Genomic DNA, 17,372 nt, shown 5'->3' on the forward strand with positions numbered 1-17,372 from the left:
TCCTTCCCCTCCTCTCCCCCTTCCTTCCCCTCCTAGTAGGAGTAGGAAAGGAGGAGTCCTACTCCTACTAGGAGGAGGACTCCTCCTCCTGGCGCGCCCAACAAGGGCCGGCCGGCCTCCCCCTCCCTCCTTTATATACAGGGGCAGGGGGCACCCCATAGACACACAAGTTGATCTACGGATCGTTCCTTAGCCATGTGCGGTGCCCCCCTCCACCATATTCCACCTCGGTCATATCGTCGCGGAGTTTAGGCGAAGCCCTGCGCCGGTAGAACATCATCATCGTCACCATGCCATCGTGCTGACGGAACTCTTCCCCGAAGCTTTGCTGGATCGGAGCCCGGGGATCGTCATCGAGCTGAACGTGTGCTGAACTCGGAGGTGCCGTACGTTCGGTGCTTGGATCAGTCGGATCGTCAAGACGTACGACTACATCAACCGCGTTGTCATAACACTTCTGCTTACGGTCTACGAGGGTACATGGACGAACACTCTCCCCTCTCGTTGCTATGCCATCACCATGATCTTGCGTGTGCGTAGGAATTTTTTTGAAATTACTACGTTCCCCAACAGTAGCATCCGAGCCTGGTTTTATGCATAGATGTCATATGCACGAGTAGAACACAAATGAGTTGTGGGCGATATAAGTCATACTGCTTACCAGCATGTCATACTTTGGTTCAGCGGTATTGTGAGATGAAGCGGCCCAGACCGACATTACGCGTACGCTTACGCGAGACTGGTTTCACCGCTACGAGCACTCGTTGCTTAAAGGTGACCGGCGGGTGTCTGTCTCTCTCACTTTAGCTGAATCGAGTGTGGCTATGCCCGGTCCTTGCGAAGGTTAAAACAGCACCAACTTGACAAACTATCGTTGTGGTTGTTTATGCGTAGGTAAGAACGGTTCTTGCTAAAGCCCGTAGCAGCCACGTAAAATTTGCAACAACAAAGTAGAGGACGTCTAACTTGTTTTTGCAGGGCATGTTGTGATGTGATATGGTCAAGACATGATGCTATATTTTATTGTATGAGATGATCATGTTTTGTTACCGAAGTTATCGGCAACTGGCTGGAGCCATATGGTTGTCGCTTTATTGTATGAAATGCAAACGCCCTGTAATTGCTTTACTTTATCTCTAAGCGGTAGCGATAGTCGTAGAAGCAATAGATGGCATAACAACAACGATGCTACGATGGAGATCAAGGTGTCGCGCCGGTGACCATGGTGATCACGACGGTGCTTCGAAGATGGAGATCACAAGCACAAGATGATGATGGCCATATCATATCACTTATATTGATTGCATGTGATGTTTATCCTTTATGCATCTTATCTTGCTTTGATTGACGGTAGCATTTTAAGATGATCTCTCACTAAAAATTATCAAGAAGTGTTCTCCCTGAGTATGCACCATTGCCAAAGTTCGTCGTGCCCAGACACCACGTGATGATCGGGTGTGATAAGCTCTACGTCCATCTACAACGGGTGCAAGACAGTTTTGCACACGCGGAATACTCAGGTTAAACTTGACGAGCCTAGCATATGCAGATATGGCCTCGGAACACGGAGACCGAAAGGTTGAGCGTGAATCATATAGTAGATATGATCAACATAATGATGTTCACCATTGAAAACTACTCCATTTCACGTGACGATCGGACATGGTGTAGTTGATATGGATCACGTAATCACTTAGAGGATTAGAGGGATGTCTATCTAAGTGGGAGTTCTTAAGTAATATGATTAATTGAACTTAAATTTATCATGAACTTAGTCCTGGTAGTATTTTGCAAATTATGTTGTAGATCAATAGCTTGCGTTGTTGCTCTCATATGTTTTTTTTGATATGTTCCTAGAGAAAATTGTGTTGAAAAATGTTAGTAGCAATGATGCGGATTGGATCCGTGATCTGAGGTTTATCCTCATTGCTGCGCGGAAGAATTATGTCCTTGATGCACCGCTAGGTGACAAACCTATTGCAGGAGCAGATGCAGACGTTATGAACGTTTGGCTAGCTCAATATGATGACTACTTGATAGCTTAGTGCACCATGCTTAACGGCTTAGAATCGGGACTTCAAAGACGTTTTGAACATCATGGACCATATGAGATGTTCCAGGAATTGAAGTTAATATTTCAAGCAAATACCCGAGTTGAGAGATATGAAGTCTCCAACAAGTTCTATAGCTAAAAGATGGAGGAGAATCGCTCAACTAGTGAGCATGTGCTCAGATTGTCTGGGTACTACAATCGCTTGAATCAAGTGGGAGTTAATCTTCCAGATAAAATAGTGATTGACAGAATTCTCTAGTCACCATCACCAAGTTAGTAGAACTTCGTGATGAACTATAATATGCAAGGGATGACGAAAGTGATTCCCAAGCTCTTCGTGATGTTGAAATCAACGAAGGCAGAAATCAAGAAAGAGCATCAAGTGTTGATGATTGACAAGACCACTAGTTTCAAGAAAAGGGCAAAGGGAAAGAAAGGGAACTTCAACTAGAATGACAAGCAAGTTGTCACTCCCGCGAAGAAGCCCGAAGCTGGACCAAAGCCTGAAACTGAGTGATTATACTGCAAAGGAAATGGTCACTAGAAGCGGAAATACCTTGAATATTTGGTGGATAAGAAGGATGGCAAAGTGAACAAGGGTATATTTGATATACAAGTTATTGATGTGTGCCTTACTAGTGTTTATAGTAGCCCCTGAGTATTTGATACTTGTTCAGTTGCTAAGATTAGTAACTCGGAACAGGACTTACAGAATAAACAGAGACTAGTTGAAGGGGAAGTGACGATGAGTGTTGGAAGTAGTTCCAAGATTGATATGATCATCATCGCACACTCCCTATACTTTCGGGATTAGTGTTAAACCTAAATAAATGTTATTTGGCGTTTGTGTTAAGCATGAATATGATTTGATCATGTTTATTGCAATACGGTTATTCATTTAAAGTCAGAGAATAATTGTTGTTCTGTTTAAATGAATAAAACCTTTGATGGTCATACACCCAATGAAAATAGTTTGTTGGATCTCGATCGTAGTGATACACATATTCATAATATTGATGCCAAAAGATGCAAAGTTAATAATGATAGTGCAACTTATTTGTGGCACTGCCGTTTGGGTCATATCGGTGTAAAGCGCATGAACAAACTCCATAAAGATGGATTTTCGGAATCACTTGGTTATGAATCATTTGATGCTTGCGAACCGTGCCTTTTGGGCAAGATGACTAAAACTCCGTTCTCCAGAACAATTGAACGAGCTACTGACTTATTGGAAATAATACATACCAATGTATGCGATCCGATGAGTGTTAAGGCTCGTGGCAAGTATCGTTATTTTCTAATCTTCACAGATGATTTGAGCAGATATGGGTATATCTACTTGATGAAACATAAGTCTGAAATAATTGAAAGGTTCAAAGAATTTCAGAGTGAAGTGGAAAAATCATCGTAACGAGAAAATAAAGTTTCTACGATCTGATCGCGGAGGCGAATATTTGAGTTACGAGTTTGGTCTTCAGTTAAAACAATGTGGAATAGTTTCACAGCTCACGCCACCTGGAACACCACAACGTTATGGTGTGTCCGAACGTCGTAACCGCACTTTATTGGATATAGTACGATCTATGATGTCTCTTATCGGTTTTACCACTATCGTTTTGGGGTTGTGCATTAGAGACAGCTGCATTCACGTTTAAAAGGGCACCATCTAAATCCGTTGAGACGACACCATATGAACTATGGTTTAGCAGTAAACCTAAGCTGTCGTTTCTTAAAGTTTGGAGTTGCGATGCTTATATGAAAAAAGTTTCAACCTGATAAGCTCAAACCCAAATCGGAGAAGTGTGTCTTCATAGAATACCCAAAGTTAACTATTGGGTACACCTTCTATCACAGATCGGAAGGCAAGTTATTCATTGCTAAGAATGGATCCTTTCTAGAGAAGGAGTTTCTCTCGAAAGAAGTGAGTGGGAGGAAAGTAGAACTTGATGAGGTAACTGTACCTGCTCCCTTATTGGAAAGTAGTTCATCACAGAAATCTGTTTCTGTGACTACTACACCAATTAGTGAGGAAGTTAATGATGATGATCATAAAACTTCAGATTAAGTTACTACAGAACCTCGTAGGTCTTCCAGAGTAAGATCCGCACCAGAGTTGTACGGTAATCCTGTTCTGGAAGTCATGTTACTAGACCATGATGAACCTACGAACTATGAGGAAGCGATGATGAGCCCAGATTCCACGAAATGGCTTGAGGCCATAAAATCTGAGATATGATCCATGTATGAGAACAAAGTATGGACTTTGATTGACTTGCTCGATGATCAGCAAGCCATGTTAAATAAATGGATCTTCAAGAGGAAGACGGACATCGATAGTAGTGTTACTATCTACTAAGCTCGACTTGTTGCGAAATGTTTTTAACAAGTTCAAGGTGTTGAACACGATGAGATTTTCTCACTCGTATCAAAGCTTAAGTCTGTCTGAATCATGTTAGCAATTGCCACATTTTATGAAATCTGGCAAATGGATGTCAAAACTGCATTCCTTAATGGATTTATTAAAGAAGAGTTGTATATGATGCAACCAGAAAGTTTTTGTCAATCCTAAAGATGCTAACAAAGGGTGCAAGCTCCAGCAATCCATCAATGGACTGGTGCAAGCATCTCGGAGTTGGAATATATGCTTTGATGAGTTGATCAAAGCATATGGTTTTATACAAACTTTTGAAGAAGCCTGTATTTACAAGAAAGTGAGTGGGAGCTCTGTAGCATTTCTAATATTATATGTGGATGACATATTGTTAATTGGAAATGATATGGAAATTCTGGATAGCATGAAAGGATACTTGAATAAGAGTTTTTCAAAGCAAGACCTCGGTGAAGCTACTTACACATTGAGCATCAAGATCTATATAGATAGATCAAGACGCTTGATAAGATTTTTCAATGAGTACATACCTTGATAAATTTTTGAAATAGTTCAAAATGGAACAGTCAAAGAAGGAGTTCTTGCCTGTGTTACAAGGTGTGAAGTTGAGTAAGACTCAAGACCCGACCATTGCAGAAAATAGAAAAAGAATGAAAAGTCATTCCCTATGCCTCAATCATAGGTTCTATAAAGTATGCTATGCTGTGAACCAGACCTATTGTATACCTTGCTCTGTGTTTGGCAAAGGAATACAATTTTGATCTAATAGTAGATCACTAGACAACGGTCAAGAATATCCTTAGTGAAGACTAAGGAGATGTTTCTCGATTATGGAGGTGATAAAAGAGTTTGTTGTAAAAGGTTACATCGGTGCAAACTTTTACACTGATCCAGATGACTCTAAGTCTCAATCTGGATACGTATTGAAAGTGAGAGCAATTAAGCTAGAGTAGCTCCATGCAGAGCATTGAAGACATAGAATGTTTGCAAAATACATACGGCTCTGAATATGACAGACCCATTGACTAAGCCTCTCTCACGAGCAAAACATGATCATACCTTAGTACGCTTTTGGGTGTTAATCACATAGCGATGTGAACTAGATTATTGACTCTAGTTAACCCTTTGGGTGTTGATCACATGACGATGTGAACTATGGGTATTAATCACATATAGATGAGAATATTAGTGTTAAATCACATGGCGATGTGAACTAGATTATTGACTCTAGTGCAAGTGGGAGACTGAAGGAAATATGCCCTAGAGGCAATAATAAAGTTATTATTTATTTCCTTATATCATGATAAATGTTTATTATTCATGCTAGAATTGTATTAACAGGAAACATGATACATGTGTGAATACATAGACAAACATAAAGTCACTAGTATGCCTCTACTTAACTAGCTCATTAATCAAAGATGGTTATGTTTTCTAACCATAGACATGTGTTGTCATTTGATTAATGGGATCACATCATTAGGAGAATGATGTGATTGACATGACCCATTCCGTTAGCCTAGCACTTGATCGTTTAGTATGTTGCCATTGCTTTCTTCATGACTTATACAAAGTTCCTGCAACTATGAGATTGTGCAACTCACGTTTACCAGAAGAACACTTTGTGTGCTACCAAACGTCACAACGTAACTGGGTGATTATAAAGGTGCTCTACAGGTGTTTCCGAAGGTACATGTTGGGTTGGCATAATTCGAGATTAGGTTTTGTCACTCCGATTGTCGGAGAGGTATCTCTGGGCCCTCTCGGTAATACTCATCACCTAAGCCTTGCAAGCATTGTAACTAATGAGTTAGTTATAAGATGATTTGTTACAGAACGAGTAAAGAGACTTGCCGGTAACGAGATTGAACTAGGTATTGGATACCGACGATCAAATCTCGGGCAAGTAACATACCGATGACAAAGGGAACAACATATGTTGTTATGCGGTTTGACCGATAAAGATCTTCGTAGAATATGTAGGAACCAATATGGGCATCCAGGTTCCGCTATTGGTTATTGACCGAGAATAGTTCTAGGTCATGTCTACATGGTTCTCGAACCCGTAGGGTCCGCACGCTTAATGTTACGATGACAGTTTTATTATGAGTTTACAAGTTTTGATGTACCGAAGTTTGTTCGGAGTCCCGGATGTGATCACGGACATGACGAGGAGTCTCAAAATGGTCGAGACATAAAGATTGATATATTGGATGACTATATTCGGACACCGGAAGTGTTCCGGGTGATTTCGGAGAAAACCGGAGTGCCGGAGGGTTACCGGAACCCCCCCGGAGAGTTAATGGGCCACATGGGCCTTGGTGGGAAGAGAGAGGGGCGGCTAGGAAGGGCCGCGCGCCCCCTCTCCCTCTGGTCCGAATTGGACTAGGAGGGGGGGGGCGGCGCCCCCCTCTTTCCTTCCCCTCCTCTCCCCCTTCCTTCCCCTCCTAGTAGGAGTAGGAAAGGAGGAGTCCTACTCCTACTAGGAGGAGGACTCCTCCTCCTGGCGCGCCCAACAAGGGCCGGCCGGCCTCCCCCCTTCCTCCTTTATATACGGGGGCACGGGGCACCCCATAGACACACAAGTTGATCTACGGATCGTTCCTTAGCCGTGTGCGGTGCCCCCCTCCACCATATTCCACCTCAGTCATATCGTCGCGGAGTTTAGGCGAAGCCTGCGCCGGTAGAACATCATCATCGTCACCACGCCGTCGTGCTGACGGAACTCTCCCCCGAAGCTTTGCTGGATCGGAGCCCGGGGATCGTCATCGAGCTGAACGTGTGCTGAACTCGGAGGTGCCGTACGTTCGGTGCTTGGATCGGTCGGATCGTGAAGACGTACGACTACATCAACCGCGTTGTCATAACGCTTCCGCTTACGGTCTACGAGGGTACATGGACGAACACTCTCCCCTCTCGTTGCTATGCCATCACCATGATCTTGCGTGTGCGTAGGAATTTTTTTGAAATTACTATGTTCCCCAACATAATCAACATATAACATTTCATCAACGAAAGTAATTTCATCAGTACCTTTCTTCATCAACCATTTGAGAAATTCTGGACAGTCTTTCTGATAATGACCCTCATGCTCGCAAAAGTTGCACTTGTTTTCTTTAGGCTTATCGTCCACCTTCTCCTTTGCTTTATATGAGTTTGATGAATGTTTCTTAAAGAACTTCTTTTGTGGCTGTTGCTTAGAAGAGCTTGCTCCATCATGTTTTCTCTTGGAGGAGCCAACCAAAAAGTCTTAGTCCTTTCCTTGCCTCTTAATCCTCTCTTCTTCCTCAACAATTCTTGGAGATATCTCCATGATTGTCCATTTCTCTTTAAGAGAGTTATAGTTAATCTTAAATTGATCAAACTCTTCAGGGAGGGAGTCCAAGATCATGATGACAAGGAGATTGTCATTGAGCTCACATTGTAATGCCTTCAATTTGTTACAAGCATTCACCATCTTTAAAATGTGAGCCCTGACATCACCATCATTATTATACTTCCCAAGGAGCTTGTGAAAAAGTTCGTGCGCATAAACCTTGTCGGAGCCTTTGAATTGCTCCTCCAGGGCTACCATGAATTCCTTAGGAGTATCTTTCTTGGGTAGTGCCCCAATAATGTCAGGTGATATGGATGATCTCATCACAATCATAGCAATGTGATTTGACTTTTCCCATATCTCCATCTTGGAATCATAAGTTTTCTTTAGTTCAGCATACCCCGTGACACCAGCAGCGGGAGCCACGGGTTTATCCTCCCGTAAAGCATAATCGAACTGATGGACGACTAGGCATAATTCCATCGAGTTCTTCCAACGAGGGAAGTTGCTACCTGTCAACGGTTCGACAGTAAACGCAGCGGAAGCTGTAATGGACATGAAAGAGTTTTATGAGTAATTGACATGAATATGAAATTTTATGTTGGCAAAATAAAATAGACATGCCATGTATTTTATTTCAACTCCATGTCAAAACACCGTTGGGTAGAAAAAATATGGAATTAAAATATCATAAGTGATGACTCATAATAATAAAACAACGTTGGTCCGAATTAAAATCAGAGTCATTTTCATTCTCAATTTAGACATCAACATAAGAAAAATATCATTTTTTTATGTCTAAAAAAATCATCATGTAAACACATAATAAATCCTGAATAAAATATCTCGTTGGTTCAATTTTACCCAGAATAATAGCATGTTTTAATTCATTATTATCTCAGATATTTTCTGGCTAAAACAGTGCAAAAACTTAATGTGTATTAAATGAAAATGCACTGAAAAAGACAGGAAATGGCCAAAATTTGTATGTGTCCGAAATACCCCACAGTTACACGTAAAAAAGGGGGCCAGCCCAGCAGCAAGACACGTAAAAAAAACTTTTAGCTGGACTGTAACAACCTGGGCCGTAGCCCACGGCCGAAAATGGCCCATCAGCGCCCGATGGCCCAGCTCGGAGCCGCGCGATGCTCTCACTTGTCGGATCGAGCCGACGGCGAGGATCGCCCCGCAGCTGAGCAAAAACAGGTGGCCTGTTAAACCCTATGTCATTTCCCCCTCTCCCCCGCATTTCACGCTCCTGAGAGCGGCGACGGCGTTCGACGGCGCCTCGAGGCGCGCCGGCCATGGCGGCGCGCCGGCTGCGCTCGGCGGAGGAGCGTGCAGCAAGATGAATCCCACCCGCTCCCCCGTCGAGCGTGGCCCCGGCGTCCACAGATGGTGCTTCGCTCGGTGGGTGAGGGGTGCACCAGCCACCGCGGTTGTTGGGGTCGACGGCGACGTGCAGGGCGACGGATCGTACACGCACGCGTCCGTAAGAGCGGCGGCAAGGCGCAGGAGCATTCCGCGCGTCGGCCAGGGCACGACGGCGTCGCGGCTGCGGTGGGCGCTGTGCGGGCCCCGAAGGGAAAAGGCGGCTACACGGCGCATTTGGTGAGAATTTCTTCTCATTTTCTTCTCCAATTCGTGTACATTAGTTGCTTGATGTGGGGAAAAAGCAATCCTAATTTCAGAATTAGGGTTCTACTGAATTGGGGAAAAAATTAGGGTTCTTGAACAAGGGTTTTGCTACTGTTGATGTACGTGTATCCCTCTTCTTACTAACTTGATGTCCAAAACAGAAACAACACTTAAAAACAATCAATCTTAATTAGCAGAAACTTAATCATGAGCATTAATTCTCCAGAAGCATAAGTAAACTGATTAGGCATAATAGGCAGTAGAGATCCGTGACAAATTAGCATATAACATGATGATTTACAGAGGACATTAAGACAGTAGCATGCATATTTGGGCTAACCAGGGGCTGAAACTTTCAATCTTGATCATGAACCCTAAACATGTCCTTGATCTAAACATGATAGTGATCTACTGATCAACAATAAAGGGACCTATTGCAATCAAGATTGGCGACTGATACCATTGTTAGACTAATTATGCATCTATGAGATGCCATTAGCAGAATCTAATTGCATCTAGATCACCTCACAACATGAACAAAGAATGAATTAGGGTTTCTTTACATGTCACGGGAGTGGACATGATCGCCTTCTTGGTGCAGACGTGATGTAGGGGTGATGTAGTCGAAGCAGAGGTTCTCCTCGACGTCCTGATTCTTTCAGGACGCCACCAAGACTGGCCGGGGACGGCGACGACGGCTTGCTTAGGTCTTCCCGTCGCAGCAGCGCTCCCCCTAATCGGATGGGGTGAGAATATCGGGAAGAGAGAAAACCATACGTGAATTGTGTTCTCGCAGGTGGCCAGCTCTCTCCCGTATCCTTTTATATGGCGCTGGCGACAGCGGACCCAAAACCTGAGTTGGTTTTTGGGCGTCCCCGATCAGGGCGCGTTAGTTCTGATCGAGGCTCACATACGTTGATACGTGGACCCCTTCACTTATCGTTATCCTTTCCTCTTTTTTCTTTTTGTTAAATTAATAGATCTAACTGGCTTGTTTAAGCCGTCAGATCAAAACCAACACCCTACTGTCCACTGGCAGGGGCGTCTCAGCAGGTTCCCATCGCTATGCTCTTTTCTTTCTGGATGTGAGACGACAAAAGATGTTCGGTTGCTCTCAAGACATATTGAACTTCCTTCTGGGTGATATTTCAGGTTCTTGCAGACATGCTTGGAGAAATGGTAACAAATTTGGAGGAAACCGGTTTCATCGGCGCTGCCGCTCTACAGCGAGGATTATTCTGTGCGGGAGGAGAAGCCAGCAAAAGAAACAAGAAATTTGCCAGGTCTCTTTTTTTAGGCTAAGAAATCTTTCAGCTAGAGCTTCCCAAACTAAGCTCCTTAAATAAAATGTTCACCGTATATTACGAAAACTATAAAAAAATAAAATATGCATTATTTAGAAAAAAGAAGAAAAACCAAATCTGAAAAGATAAAAATATAATTAAAAAACGAAATAAAAAACCACACAAGAAAAAGAACAAAAAAACCCAAACATCCAGTGAACGAGCGCGAAAAATGGCAAAGCCAGTGGACGGACGAATGGCAGCACATATCGGGCCTGGAACGCCGGCCCACCTCCACCGGCTGCGGGCGAAGGCCAGCCAGCACATGTCGGCCCTGGAACGTCGGCCCAGCAGGCGACCGCGAGCCGAGCTGCTGCTCTATATATAAACTTAGGGCTCCCATCGCCCCTCTCCTCCCTTCCCCCTCCTCTGTTCTGTATCGCGTTGCGGCGGCGCCATGAACTCGGTTTCTTCGTGGTTTCGATTGCGTTCTTGGGTTTTGATTCCTTTTTCTTCTCCATTTGGTTGATCGTGTTTGTTGTTTCTTGGTTCGAACGCGATGTTGATGTGCGGCAGTGAGGAGAAATCGAAAGGCCGGTCTTACGGCTGCCTCCCGTCCCGGGACGGTAGTAGCGTGATGTGATTTCATTCGGCGAAAGGTTTTACTCTGAGCCGCCGCCATTTTTAACCTTATATCCCAAAGCCTTGGTGGTTCTTGTCCTTCTTGCGTTCTCTTCCATGGCTGCCTGTTCTTGAGGCCCCCGTTCTTTTGCTGCTGCCTGTCTTGGTGGCATGGTGTTTTTGCCGTGCGAGTGATTGCAGGATGATGGCACAAACACAACGTTCAGATCCGTGGGGTGGGGTGGGGTGAAACATCTAGCTTCTTGCTTGCACTGATGAACAGTTTAGATTCCGCTGGGTGTTCCAACATAATATGCAGATCTTTTTTCTGGAAACAAACAAGCGTATGCTTTTTTATAGTTTCATTGCTTGATTAGTAATGTCTATGTGACTTGTAGAATCCATCCTCATTCAAGTAATTCAAGAACTTACACGCACAGAATGGAGACTATAGCCAGTAAACACAACTGTACAAGCACCAGGCAAACAATTTCTGAAACTGCAACACTACAAGATCAGTGCTTCAGAAGCTGTGCCGAGACAAAGACACTAAAAACCAGCGCCAGAGCAGAGGTCCCTGCAGCTGACAGTGCCGCCGTTGTTGGTGTTGTGCGGCCTCATGTCTGGCGCCACCACTGGTGTTCCTTCCGCCGCAGCTGCCTGCCATGAGCCCTACCTTCCTGGCAGTCTGGATCCTCTCGCCTTTGGTTTCTGCAAAGTGAAAAGCAGCAATTTAAGGAGTACTTTTGTGAGAGATTTGGCTTCATGACAATAGAAGTAGAGAGCAAAGAGGAGAATTCCTGGAGGCTGGAGAGTATATATACTCCACAAGTTAAATTCGTGGTGGCACCAGTTGAGCTTTGTTCTTTCTGGTGCTGACACTGACCTGGATGTGCTCTGTGCTCTGCCTTCCCACTCTTTTGTTGGCTCACAAAAATCAGGATTTGTACTCATGAAATACTATTGTGTGCCTTCTCACTCTTTTGTTAGCTCACAATCAGGACACTCACTTAATACCATTGTGGATTAGCACCACTCCAAAAACAATCAACAGTATGATATCTTTTCTTCATTGCTATTTGGCAGGACTGATGATTCTGCTGGGGTGAGGGGACAAAGCAAAAGCCACAGCAAGCAGAACATTTTGTTATTTTCAGTGCATGTGATTTGCGCATAGATTCCATGAATTTTTGCCAGCTCTAACTTACAAGACTTTTTTGAGACCACATGCAGGCTGAAATGTAAAAAACATGAGGGGATACCGTGTGATCTTTGCCTTTTTTATATTTTTTTTGGCCGAAATTTGAGCGCCTTTTTGCCCATGTTTTGACATTTTCCACACAAGAACAGTTATATCAGTGGAAATTAGCAAGGAGAACAACTAAGAAAAATCTTAGACAAATAGTGCATTTGTTGGGTTATGACGTTTGTACAGATCAGGAAACTGGATTTGTGAAATCATAGATGGTGTTCGTTTTCTTCTTCATGGATCCCAAAGCTTTGATGGTTCTTCCTGTCCTTGCTTTCGTTCTCTTCCATGGCTGCGTGTTCTCGATGCTTCCGTTCTCATCTTGCTGTTGCCTGCCTGCCGGCATGGTGTTTTGCTGTGTGAGTTTTGGAACGTTCTTGCTGCCGCTGTTGTTTTTACCGCACAGTAATATAATGAAAGCAAAATATGATTGCATTGTGATGACACAAACACAACGTTTAGATCCCTGGGGCGAAACATCTAACTTCTTGAGCCGGCTCAATATATCTTCTTTTCACTGATGAACATTTTAGATTCCACTGGGTAGTCAACATAACATGTAGATCCCTGAATATATCCTACCAGTGGATTTCCATGTAGAAGAACTTTGGCATTCCTACCTCATCGTTTTACTGACAACAAACAAGGGGATGTGACTTGTAGAATCCAATAACTTGCACAGACAGGATGGAGACTAGCCAGTAAACACAACTGTCCGATACTGTCAAACATGAGGCAAACAAATTTCTGAAACCGCAACACTACAAGATCAGCACCTTCAGAAGCTGAGCGTCGAGGGAAGGACGGTAGCTGTGAAAACCAGCGCCAAAGCAGAGGTCGACGCGGCCGGCAGGGCCACAGTGCCGCCGTTCTTGGTGTTGTGCGGCCCTGTGTCTGCGGCGCCACCGGTGTTCCTACCACTGGCTTCCCCAGAGCCGCCTGCCATGCGCCCAACCTTCCTGGCAGTCTGCATCCTCCCCTCTTGGGTTTCTGCAAAGTGAAAGGCAGTAATTCATGGAATACTTCTGTAAGAGATTTCGCTTCATGACAATCAAGAAAGTAGAGAGCAAAGAGGAGATGGATGCACACAAAGTACCAACCATGTTGATGAGGCCTCAGATGATGACGATGAGCTGCGTCCTCCTCGGCCATGGCGCTTCTCGCAGCTGCCGCACACCATACGCCATGGGAAGCAAAGGTGAGGAGGAGGAAGAGCGCGAGAGCGAGAGTGCCTTTCCTCATCTTGGGGATGGACTGGTGACCAAGAGAAACTCACGGAGGCTCCTCTTATAATTCCTGGAGGCTGGGGAGTAGCTATACTCCACAAGTTAAGTTCATGGTGGCACCAGTTGTTCTCTTCTTGCTACTGATTGTCTTTATCATCACAGATTATTCTTGCTAAAGTACAGATTGTCTTTATTAGTAGTAGTTTTATTGTTGTTCGGGAGTACTAGTGTACTACCTAAATATAAATATAAGACGTTTTTGCGGAGGGTGTACTGTAGAGTGATAAGGACACAGCGTTTTGGTCCTAACTTTTTGAGCTGGCTGAATATATCTTGCTTACACGGGTGAACAGTATAGATTCCAGTGGCTGGTCAACACACTGGTGAGCAGGATATTATGTAGATGAACATGCATACCTGGCTGTTTTACTAACAATACACATGGGAGATTTTCATTACCTGATTATTAATGTCTCTATGACTAGCACGAACCCAGCATACAAGAAATTCAACAACTTAGAAGCACTCATACAGGATAAATAATACTCTCTCCTTCCCAAAATAAGTGTCACAAGTTTAGTACAACTTTGTACTAAATTTAGTACAAAGTTGAGACACTTATTTTGAGAGGGAGGGAGTGGTAGCCAGCAAACATCATCAGGCGAACAAATTCTGAAACTGATGAAACACTGGACAAATATTGGTGCTAGAACTTCAGAAGCTGAGCGTCGAGAGAAGAATGGTGGTGGTGGTGAAAACCAGCACCAGGACGGAAGTCGCTGGAGCTGGCAGCGCCGTGGCAACGTTCTTGCCGTTGTGTGGCCTCGTGTCTGTCGCTCCGGCACCAGTGTTCCTGCCGCCGCCGCCGCTTGCTCCGGCACCACCTGTCGCCCGCCCAACCTTCCTGGGACTCTGCATCTCCAGGAGACTCTTGCCTTGTGTTCCTGAAAAGCAAAACAGCATTTCCAGGAGTGCTTTTGTAAGAGATTTAGCTTCATGTCAAGGCTCATGGGACCTGAAAGATATCAAGAAATTGGAGAGCAAAGGGGAGATCGATGCACACAAAATACCAACCGTGGTGATGAGGCCTCAGATCATGATGTGCTGCATCCTCCTCGGCCACGGCGCTCCTTGCAGCTGCTGCACACCATACGCCATGGGAAGCAAAGGCGAGGAGCAGGAGGAGGTAGAGAGCGAGAGCGCCTTTCCTCATCTTGAGATGGGATTGGTGACCAACAGAGAAACGCCGATGTTCAGCCTGTGCGGGAGGCTCCTCTTATAATTCCTGGAGGCTGGAGTTCATGGTGGCACCAGTTGAGCTTTGTTCTTTCTGGGGTGCTGTGAGCTGGAGGTGCTTTGTGCTGTGCCTTTCCCACTCTTTTGTTAGCCCACAAAATCAGGATTAGTACTCTGATATAATACTATTGTGTGCCTTTCCCACTCTTTTGTTAGCCCACAAAATCAGGATTAGTACTCTGATATAATACTATTGTGTGCCTTTCTCACTCTTTTGTCAGCTCACATTCATGATTAGTGCTCTCTATCAATACTGTTGTCCATTGGCACCACTCAAAAAATAAAGCAACAGTATGAAATCTTTTGCTTCAGTGCTACTCCCTCCGCCCCAAAATTCTTGTTTTAAATTTGTCTACATATAAATGTATCGAGTCACATCTTAGTGTTAGATACATTCGTATCTAGATAAATTTAAGACAAGAATTTTGCTTCAGTGCTATTATTTGGCACGACCGATGATTCTGCTGGGGGGATAAGAGGAGGGGACAAAGCAAAAGCCACGGCAAGCAGAGCATTTGGTTGTTTTTCAGTGCATGTGGTTAGCGCATAGATTCCTTGACCTTTTGCCAGCTCTAACCTACAAGGTTTTTTTGAGACCACATGCAGGCTGTAATGTAAAAATCATGAGATTGGTTTTTTGGTTACCGACTACATGAAAGGAAGGTCCGATCAGGAGATACGGTGTGATGTTTGCCTTTCTGAGATGTCGTTTTCGCTGAATTTTGAACGGTCCTTTTAACCCAAGTTTCGACATTTCCTGCGCAAGAACAGTTATATCAGTAGAAGATAGTACATTTGCTGGGTTATGAGAAGCTTGTGCAGATCATGAAACTGGATTTATGAAATCATAGAGGGTGTTTGTTTTCTTCTTCTTCCTAAAATAAAATTAGATGCAGCAGTGGTCATCCTGAAAAGAATGATATTTCCACTGATTGAAGTTTGGCCTCCATCCCAGTTTCTTATTGGGTTCGATTGTCTTCTTGTCGTCGCTTCTTCTCTCTTACCAATTCCTTTTTCTTCTCTGGTTGATCACGTTCTTGTTTCTTGGTACGAATGTGATCGTGATCGATCCTCATCTGCTCCTGAAGGCTTCTGCTCTCTTCTTGCTACTGATTGTCTTTATTATCATGGTTGTTCGAGTTTCGGAACGTTCTTTGTACTGATCTTCTTATTACTGTGCAGTGATATGATTGCACAATCAGGACACAAAGTTTAGATCCCTAACTAACTTCCTGAGCTGGCTGACTATACTGATAGATAATATAGATTCCACTGGCTAGCCAACACACAAGTAATTCAACAATTTAGGAAGCACACAGACACGATAAATAAATACTATAGCCAGTAAACAGCATATCACTCCACAAGCATTATGCAAACAGTTTCTGGAACTGCAACAGTACACACATACTAGTACTGCGCCCGCAATCGAGATGAGCAGTGCTCCCTCTGTTCGCTTTTATAAGACGTCTAGACAATTCAGACAATGCGCAAAACAGTTCAATGTCAGCTGTCCGAAATGCCTTGTAGAAAAAAACGGAGGGAGTGCTTCAGAAGCTGTGCGCCGAGAGAAGAATGGTAGCGGTGAGAACCAGCGCCAGGAGGGAGGTCGCTGGAGCTGGCAGCGCCGCCATGGCACCGCCATTCTTGCTGTTGTGTGGCCTTGTGTCCGTGCCGCCGCCACCGCTCCTGCCGGCGCCGCTGCTGCCTCCGGATCCACCTGTCGCGTGCCCGACCTTCCTGGGAGCCTGTATCTCCAGGAGCCTCTTGCCTTGGGGTTTTTGGAAAGTATGAAACAGCGGTTCCAGGAATAGTTTTAAGAGATGGTATATCAAGAAAGTAGAGAGCAAAGAGGAGATGAGATGGATGCACACTTAATACCAACCATGGTGATGAGGCCTCAGATGATGACGAGCTGCATCCTCAGCCATGGCGCTTCGCGCTGCTGCTGCGCACCATGCCCCATGGGAGGCAAAGGTGAGGAGCAGGAGGAAGAGGGCGAGAGTGTGTTTCCTCATGTTGCAAGATGGAACTTCGATGTGGAGCATGCGTCGCGGAGGCTCCTCTTATAGCTCCTGGGGGCTGGACGGTAAGCTACTCCTCGGTTTTCGGCTAGTTTTCCTTATAACTAATAGTCAATTCTTTTCTTCTATTTGAAAAGACAAGAGTTCCTGCCAGTTGCACGAAAAAAAGCTACTCCACAAGTTAAGTTGAGTTCATATGGTGGCAACAGGTCAGCTTTGTTCTTTCTAGGGCAGACACTGTGCTGTTGTGATCTGAAGGTGCTTTGTGTTTTCTCAC

The 17,372-nt window shown here is 44.4% G+C and overlaps 2 protein-coding genes and 1 non-coding gene across 3 annotated transcripts; 1 reads left to right on the forward strand and 2 right to left on the reverse strand.

The window, feature by feature from the left end:
- The first annotated feature begins 11,249 nt into the window (after positions 1-11,249).
- Positions 11,250-11,355, forward strand: LOC123152481 (small nucleolar RNA snoR113). Its single transcript, XR_006476212.1, has one exon. It is a non-coding gene; the product is annotated as a small nucleolar RNA snoR113 (small nucleolar RNA).
- A 1,668-nt stretch (positions 11,356-13,023) lies between these two features.
- LOC123107086 (uncharacterized) lies at positions 13,024-15,812 on the reverse strand. Its single transcript, XM_044529091.1, has 2 exons — positions 14,850-15,812; positions 13,024-13,539 (listed from the first exon to the last, which is right to left on the reverse strand). The coding sequence occupies exons 1-2, from the start codon at positions 14,986-14,988 to the stop codon at positions 13,328-13,330; spliced, it is 351 nt and encodes a 116-aa protein (XP_044385026.1). The 5' UTR covers positions 14,989-15,812; the 3' UTR covers positions 13,024-13,327.
- Positions 15,813-16,396: 584 nt separating this feature from the next.
- On the reverse strand, positions 16,397-17,134 carry LOC123107073 (uncharacterized). The gene is made up of 2 exons (XM_044529083.1): positions 16,957-17,134; positions 16,397-16,842 (listed from the first exon to the last, which is right to left on the reverse strand). The coding sequence occupies exons 1-2, from the start codon at positions 17,117-17,119 to the stop codon at positions 16,622-16,624; spliced, it is 384 nt and encodes a 127-aa protein (XP_044385018.1). The 5' UTR covers positions 17,120-17,134; the 3' UTR covers positions 16,397-16,621.
- Between the last annotated feature and the right edge of the window lie 238 nt (positions 17,135-17,372).

This window comes from Triticum aestivum, chromosome 1B (genome assembly GCF_018294505.1).
Source record: "Triticum aestivum cultivar Chinese Spring chromosome 1B, IWGSC CS RefSeq v2.1, whole genome shotgun sequence".
Classification (NCBI taxonomy): domain Eukaryota; kingdom Viridiplantae; phylum Streptophyta; class Magnoliopsida; order Poales; family Poaceae; genus Triticum; species Triticum aestivum.